The 8765-nt window shown below is 32.9% G+C and overlaps 2 protein-coding genes across 2 annotated transcripts; both read left to right on the top strand.

The window, feature by feature from the left end:
* The first annotated feature begins 1464 nt into the window (after positions 1 to 1464).
* LOC142622201 (uncharacterized) lies at positions 1465 to 2162 on the top strand. The gene has a single exon (XM_075795641.1). It carries the CDS (start codon positions 1789 to 1791, stop codon positions 1999 to 2001), a length of 213 nt encoding a protein of 70 aa, XP_075651756.1. The 5' UTR covers positions 1465 to 1788; the 3' UTR covers positions 2002 to 2162.
* A 1972-nt stretch (positions 2163 to 4134) lies between these two features.
* Positions 4135 to 4606, top strand: LOC142622852 (uncharacterized). The gene has a single exon (XM_075796407.1). It carries the CDS (start codon positions 4254 to 4256, stop codon positions 4461 to 4463), a length of 210 nt encoding a protein of 69 aa, XP_075652522.1. The 5' UTR covers positions 4135 to 4253; the 3' UTR covers positions 4464 to 4606.
* The last annotated feature ends 4159 nt before the right edge of the window (positions 4607 to 8765 follow it).

Raw genomic sequence — 8765 nt, forward strand, 5'->3', positions numbered from 1 at the left:
TGATTTTGTACATTAAGAGAGAAATACTCCAAATTTAATATAGAATTAATGATAGATTACTTTTAGGATTCAAAAGAATGCTACTGTTTGATGAATGACTACTTTAAAATGTATTTAGACATTATTATTTTGTGTATTTTCTTTTTTATATAATTTTAGTATTAAATGCAAACTAGTCTACTTTTTATAGTATATTTTTACCTTGAATCTTATGGTGTGTTTTGTAGAGTATATTTTAAAGAGAATGGAAAAAAAATGAGAGAAAATAATGAAGGAAAACTTTTTAAAAGGTGTTTGGTTGGGAGGGAGAAAGGGAAAAGAGATGTTGGAGTCCGAGTGTTTTCTCCCAGAATCAGAACCTATTAAAAAAATTTCTTCTCAAAATAGGGAAAAAACTTGGAGGGGGGGGGGGGGGAATGTGTTCACTTGGGCTAACCAAAATGCCCATGTGCACCATGTGCACACAGTACATGGGCATTGTTCATACCCTTTTTTTGGGTCTAGTTGCTCTTCTTTTTTTCTTTTCTTCTTTTTTTCTTTTTTTGTCCACCTGCACATACACAATTATTTTTGTTAAAAAAAATGTGTTAATTTTTTGTTTGCACATACACACATTTTTTTTACTAAAAAAATGTGTTGCTTTTTTGTTTTATTTAATGAGGACATAATTGTAAATATATACTAACTTTACTTTTCCATCCTCTCATTTTTCTTCTCAACCAAAAAAATAAGTTTTGCATCTCTCCACTTTTCCATCCTCCCAACCAAACACAAATAAGAGAAAACTAAATCTCTTCTATCCTCCCACTTTTCTATCTCCTCTCTATTTTCTATTCTCTCACTTTTCCAATCCTCCAATCAAACACTCTTAGTATTTATATTTATTTTGGCAATTTTTTTTTTAAATGAGTTATACTTCGACCCTCAAAGTTAAAATCATGTCTCCATCTCTGAAGGAATAAGGAATAGCATGTCATTATATTATGAGAGTACTCCGACTTGATTAATGGCACGAGAAAATTTGCAATTCACTTTGCTTAACAGTCAATATCTTATGAGAAAATTTGCATACTGTTTTCCTTGTAATAGCTTCAACGCGTTCTTCATGTTGCCTAGATGATTAGCATAACTTTGTCACTCAGTCCTTACCCTACATGGGTCCAAATCCCCAATCTACATGCTACATATTAACAAAAGTAAACATCACTTTTTGCCAACCTAAAATCTCTGGTTCGGACCTTCGGGTCCTCATCATATTTCTACCCAATAACTCTCTACTTACTTTAACTCTTACTAGTTCTTACATTCCTTAATGCATTCATTTTGCTTTTACTGTTAAAGATGTAATCCAAGCAAGGAAGCATTCAAAACACACGTAGTCTTGACACTACCTTTACACCTGCACTTCCTTTCCCCATTTTATTTCTTTTGATTTCTTTTTATAAAGACTCCACCTTCATCAATCTCTAAAGCAAGGGAAAAGAAGCCTTGTAGTGAACAATTATTAGAAGCAAATGAAAGAAAAAGCGTTTCTTTTCCAACTCCTAAAGCAAACCCACTAGCCATAACATACCTTTCCTATCTCTTAAACCCATTGTCTTCCTTCTCACTAAGTTTAGCATCCTAGCTTGTCTCCTTCACTACCAAGAAAATAACTCTCATCGGTTCTTCTACATATTAGGAGCACATCATTGTCTTCTCTCATTCATACTCCCAATAGATATTTCATAGTCTCCTCCATATTTCTCCTTTTCATTTCAAGCAAGAGAGAGAGAGAGAGAGAGAGAGATGGGTGCAGACTGGGGGCCTGTCATTGTCGCAGTGGTTTTGTTCATCCTCTTGTCACCAGGGTTGCTGTTCCAACTACCGGCAAGAGTAAGGGTGATAGAGTTCGGGAACATGAACACAAGCGGGATTGCCATTCTGGTTCATGCCGTTATATACTTTTGCATACTCACCATCTTGGTCATTGCAATTGGCATTCACATACACGTTAATTGATCTAAACTATGTAACTTTTCTTTGTGACTTTTCTAATTTCTCTGTTCTTTGTAACTGTTCCTCTTAATGTTCCTTACTTGGCTCCTTGTTAAGTGTTATGCGGATGCCTAGTAGGTTTGGTTCACATTAAAAGAGAAATCCATAAATTGTCTTATTTGGTATTGGTAGTGTTCCTTTTTTTAAAGATGCACTGAATCACTGATATTGGGTTTCAAATTTCAAACAAATTGTTGAAGTCTCAAGTGTTCTTTTTTTCTAAATGCACTGGTTGTGGGTTTCAAATTTCAAACAACTCAATTGTCAATGTATATCAAAAGTCCAGGGGCATTAAGGCAGGGTTGGGGTAACGGGCCGCAACTCTAGCCATAACCCCAAGTGCACTAACCTTGATTTGAGCCTTAAACCCAAATTTGATCCCTCAGATTTTTCAGCCATGACTTGGATCATCAAGATTTCAGCTAGTATCACTTTAAAGCAAAACAAACCAAGCATACCCATGTTCTAAAGCGAGGGAAATACAAAACGAAATAAATTATTTGAATAGTGAACACTATATTTAGAATTTAGATAGAGGTGGATACCAATTGCCTATTATCTTTGGCTTACAAATGCCGCAGCACGAGCAGGGGATAATACATTAATTATGTGCCACAGAAGTAACGAGGGGAGGTGGAATTTGGGATTTGGGAAAGTTTTAGGCTTTGAGGGGTGAGCAGTGAGCATAGAAACTTGAATATATCGACGATTATTCGGTCCCAAAAAAAAAAAGGGGGGGGGGGGGGGGGGTCATTGCGTGGTGACTGAGGTCTACTACTGTTTTAAATGTTAATGGGTTTTTTTTTTTTTTTTTATGAATAAACACTTTATTGAAACAAAGAACACGTAGAGAATAGGGCCTTAGATTGTCTCTATCCCAAATCCAAGGGCTGGGCAATTGGAGGGGACCAGCCCAATCCAGAACAAACAAAACGACAGCCCAATAAGCTAAAAGATTGGCAAGCACATTGCTCTCTCTATACACAAAAAATATCTATATTTTCAAAAGATAACCAAATTAATGGCATGTTTGAATAAAGGAAAGAAGGTAATTTTGTGCTAAATCTACTCTACTCTACTCTACTCTCCTCCCTATCCCTCAATCCAAATGGATCATAACTATTAGTGGTTTGACAACATTATTTAATTTATTTGGTATATTTTAATTGTTACTCTATTAGTGCTAGCTTTAGTCTTTAACTTAATTTGTTGAATTTATGTGTTACGTTTTGTACGTCTACATATGTAATAAAACAATGCATGAATGTTTTATTGAACATGATTAATATAACGACTAAATGCCTAAGTTGAATATGTTGAATAAACTTATAAATTTTACTTTATTCTTTAGCGTGTATTTGTGTATTTAAAAACTTCATATATTTGCATGTTTTTCTTTTTTTGATATTTATATATTCATTTTTTTTTAATTTAATTTTGCTTAATTTAAGTTTCTTAGTAATTACCATGAAAGATATTCCTAAATACGCCACTTAAACTCTTACTAAACCTAAAATAAATAAAAATCCATTGATTCCTTGGCCCATTGGTAAAGAGTAAACATTATAAAGTAAACGATCATAAATTTAAACCTTATCATATCTATGATCCACTAGTGACTACCTTAACTTTGTTGCTCAATCCTTACCCTGCATGAGTCCAAATCCCTACTCTGCAAGCTACATACCAACACAAGTTAACATAATTTTTTTGCTAACATAATTTTTTTGCCAACCTAACGTCTCTAGTCTCTTAGTTCAGAACCTTCAGGTCCTCATCATATTTCTACTCCACCCATTAATCTCTACTTTTAATGTAAATATGTCATCCAAGCAAGGAATTAAGCATTCAAAAGAATCAAAACACAGGTAGTCCTGACACCACGCTACAAGAAAAATAGCATATTTGCGAGGGAAATGAAGCCTTGTAGTAAACAACTATCAATTAGAAGCAAATGAAATAAAAGGTGTTCCTACCCATCTTCATAAAGCAAACACAGTATCATAATATACCTTTCCTCCCCTTTAAACCCGTACTGTCTTCCTTCTCACTACGTTTAGCATCCCCGTCTCCTTCACCAACAAGATAATAACTCTCACTCGTTCTTCTACATATTAGTTGCTAGCACATCATTGTCTTCTCTCATTCACACCCCAAGAGAAATTCCATAGTCTCCTCCATATATCTCCTTTTCAATTCAAGCGAGAGAGAGAGAGATGGGTGCAGATTGGGGGCCAGTCGTTGTCGCCGTGGTTTTGTTCATCCTCTTGTCACCAGGGTTGCTGTTCCAAATACCGGCAAGAGTAAGGGTGATAGAGTTCGGGAACATGAGCACAAGCGGGATTGCCATTCTAGTTCATGCCATTATATACTTTTGCATAGTCACCATCTTGGTCATTGCAATCGGTATTCACATATATTCATGATCACGTTGATTGGATCCAAACTATTTTCACCCCACATTTGTTTTGATCTTCTTCTTTTTTTTGCCCTTTTTAATCTTCTTCATCAGGACAGGGATGTTGTTCTAATTTCTCTTTCTTTGTAACTTTTCCTCTAATGTTCCTTACTTGGCTCATTGTTTAGTGTTATGCGGGTGCCTATAGGGATGTTGTTCTAATTTCTCTTTCTTCGTAACTTGTCCTCTAATGTTCCTTACTTGGCTCATTGTTTAGTGTTATGCGGGTGCCTAGTAGGTTTGGTTCACATTAAAAGAGAATTCCATTAATTGTCTTACAATGGAAAAGAAAGAAAAATAAATATACATAACACTGTATTTTAGCATTACTCCTCTTACTGCTTATTAGTTATAAAGACTGCATTTCACCTACAATGGTTATCACAGAAATAGGTGTAACACTGTTTTTTTTTTTTTCTATATGATTACAAGTTTGGTAGTGTTCTTCTTTTTCTTTTTCTTTTTTAATGCATAGATTGTGGGTTTCAAATTTTGATATACTCAATTGTTAAAATAGTTAATGCCATTATCTTCAAATAAGAAACCTGATATCAAACCCGCCTAAACAAGTTAAAAAATTTTATAAAAAAAAAATGAACTCATTGATATTTTTGACTCTATCGTAAAGAGTAAGCATTATAAAGTGAACAATATAAATTTAAATCATATCATATCTATGATGTAACATGTGCATACTCATCCTGTGAGTTCTCACCCGTGGTTCATAAACTCAACCTCGGATGCAAAAATGGCACTGGAATTAAGGTTTGGTATGCTTATTTAATTAGTTACCAAGGAACAAAATTTCCAAGTCCCAAGTCCTAGCACGTGAGGCAGAGATTACCAAACCCAGTTTACTCTAAATAAATACACAAGTCCACGAAATTAAACTCTACCAATCACAAGACTAAATATTTCATTGGCATTGCTTTTGGTCTACAAATTTAATATAAATTCAAATCATAATGAGATTGATATATTTAATTTTGGATTTAAGCTTACTTTTCACTGTTTTTTAGAATGTGATTTTGGACTAATTTCAACACCACGAGATGACATATCATTTTAACTCAATTTACTCTAAATAAGTACAAAAGTCCACTAAAAATAAACTCATCCAATCAAAAGCTAAAAAGTTACTCCATATTTCATCGGCATTGCTTTTGATTTACAAATTTAATATAAATTTAAATCATAATGAGAGTGATATATATTTATTTTTGGATTTAAGCTTTACTTTTCACTGTTTTTTAGGATGTGGTTTTGGACTAATTTCAATTTTTCAACACCACGCGAGATGACATATCATTATCAATTCAACTCAAATCAAAATCAAAATCACTGTTAAAACTGTAATCTATATAGCAAAGAGCAATTTAACCCAAGTAAATATAATAAGTTACTACATTAACAAAAGCAAAAAGCTACATTTTCCAAATCAAAGAGATCTGTGCTTGTATATAATTTGATAAACCAACTTATTAAGTATCATGTCAATAACTGAGGAAAAGAAAAACACATACACAGATCGATCTTGAACAGAAAAGGCAAACCCCTGAGAGGCAACCGGGTTTAGCCGGTGTAGATGTGGACGTGGAGGGCTAAGAGGAGGATAGCATAGATAGCAAAGAAAATGAGGGTGTGGATAGCTATAGCCTTGCCATTAGTCTTCATGCTGCCGAACTCCAGCTGTCGGTTGTGACCCGGTAGCTGAAAGAGAAGCCCAGGTTGGAGGAGCACGAAGAGTACCACACCGATTACTACAGGGGCCCAGTCAGCCATTTTTCTCAAAAGATATATGAAACCAACAAATGGGTTATGTAAGTAAGAGAAGGTGGTAGCTTTTAGGCAACGCAGATAGATGAAGATGAAGATGAGGATGATGGAAGTGAGAGGAGAGTTTTTTTTTTTTTTTTTTTTTTTTTTTCGTACTATTAGGCTTTTTTGTTAAGGTCAATAAATCAATAGGATAGAGTTTTATACTTTATTAATAGTAGAGTGAGTGAATGGGTGAGAGTCACTAGTGGATGTGGATGTGGCTTTGTCTGTATTGGGGCACATGTGACATGTGAATTCATGTAAAGATAGGTACTGGGGAAGTCCAAAAGGAAAGGGCCTCCGACTTCCACTTCTTCTCTGTTAAAAATTCAATAAATTTGTTGTATTTCACTTTATATTTTATCTATTATATTTCACTGTATATTTTTTATTAGAGAAATAAGTTTTGTTGTCAAAATTTTTAAAATGAAAAAAGTAAATAAAAAATTAGAGACTTGACAAGTTCTTATTGGTAAAACATAAAATGAAATATAAAAGTTAATAAAATTTCTAATCATATTTGCAGAGACGTTCCTAGTTTTGGACATTGCCCCCTAATTTTTTTTTAATATTATTATATATGTATATGTATACTAATTTTAGCAATTTTGTTCTATAAAATTACATTTTTTTCCTTAAACAATATTATTGATTCTTTTAAGAATAATGCTATACTCACAAACTTTTTTACAAATTTTTTCGGTAGCAAATTCTTATTGATTCGCACATAGACTCATCACTCACATCAGTTTTTAACTTACTAATTACTATTAACCACTTATTACATCAATAATTTATAAAAAAAGTTTGTAACGCTAATATTTTTCTTATTTCAATGACTATAAAAAAATTTATAGATCTAAAATCTAAAATAAAATATACAAGCTCCAAAAAAATTAGCTCAATAGCAAAACTTACCAATAGTAAAACTTAAAAAAAAATTATGCTCAATTAACCAATTTTATTTAAAATAAACAACCCTATCATTTAAAAAATTCTAAACAAAAATAATTTTGTTCTTACCGACACACAAAAAAAAAAAATCTCAGCAGCTAAATAGTAGCAAAGTCAAAGGTTAAAACCACTACACACAACTAACAGTAGAGCCGCCCCCTTACTCAAAGCTCTCGCTCCGTCCCTGCATGTTTGGTTGCATGAAAGAAGAGAAGAAAAAAAAATGAGGGAAAGAAAATACTATTATATGTATGTTTAGATGTAAGGGTGTCTATTTGTTGGCGTATCATATTCGTGTCGTGTTCTGTTGAAGTAGTAGTAGTATTCAGCTAAACAACTCAATCTGAACACAACTCATTTAATAATCGTGTCATAACCCTTCAATCCTAACATGACTTGTTAATAAAATAAATTGACACGGCATGACTTACTTGGCACGCTTAATATTAAACAAGTTGGGTTAGCATGAAAGAGGTAGCAATTCATGTTCGCATGTTGAGTTTGTGTCGTGTCAACTTATGAATATCCGACTATATAGGTCAACACTAAACATGATTATTAAACAGGTCAAGATTCCTCAACCCTAACAAAACTCATTTATTAACCGAGTCTGTCGTATCAACCTTTTTATCAGATTTTATCAACAAAAAAAAAAGTATATATATCTATGATAAAACAAACAAATAAATATTTTTATATAAAATTCAAAACTAACAAGTAACTGATTACAAATAATTATTCAAAACTAAAGCATATCTCAATATCACAAATAATCTGTAATACCCGGAAAAAAAAATGAAGGGTATTTAAGTAAATCTTTTGTGGGTTTAATTTTATTATTTAATAATTATAAGGGAGTTTTTATAAAATAAGGTTGAAACTCTAGCTATATATATATATATATATATATAAGCATATTAAGTCAAGGTATATGGGGAGATATTTTGAGAGATGAGACTACTCAAATGACTGAATTAGAGAAGGTTTTACTACACTCTTGAGATAAGAGCCTAAGGTTTGACTGAATTAGAGTTTTTTTTTTTTTTTTTTTATGCGAGTATTTTGACTAGAGAAATTATTTAAATATTCAAAAATTTTAAGGATGCAAACAAAGAGAAGTTTAGATTTATCTTTTGCAAACTAGACGGCGTACCTGGATATTTTTCTAGGTTTAGTGTTGAGCGCATATTGAAGTTGCAGGTTTAAGCGAGTGAGGGATCAGTTTTCTGCACAGTGTATGTGCCAGGAAACTGCACCGAATTGATGGATTTGGAGAAAAACAAAAAATCCTAGTGAGTATAGATTTAGGTTTGAGTTCTAACAAGTCAAAAAAATAAAAAAAAATTCTATACGTAATAGTGAATTTTGTTAAAGATGTCGGCTTTAAAAAAAAAAAGGTAGGTGCAGTACTTGGAAGGATGGCCCACGTTGTCCTTCCTAGAGTGATATAACACCGGCCTTTTCTTTCAAGGCATTAATGGTGGCAAAATGAATATAT

Source organism: Castanea sativa, chromosome 1, assembly GCF_040712315.1.
Source record: "Castanea sativa cultivar Marrone di Chiusa Pesio chromosome 1, ASM4071231v1".
Lineage (NCBI taxonomy): Eukaryota > Viridiplantae > Streptophyta > Magnoliopsida > Fagales > Fagaceae > Castanea > Castanea sativa.

Bases quoted from the DNA above. Each gene is read 5' to 3' on its own strand.
- LOC142622852 (XM_075796407.1), top strand. From the start codon at position 4,254: ATGGGTGCAGATTGGGGGCCAGTCGTTGTCGCCGTGGTTTTGTTCATC.
- LOC142622201 (XM_075795641.1), top strand. From the start codon at position 1,789: ATGGGTGCAGACTGGGGGCCTGTCATTGTCGCAGTGGTTTTGTTCATC.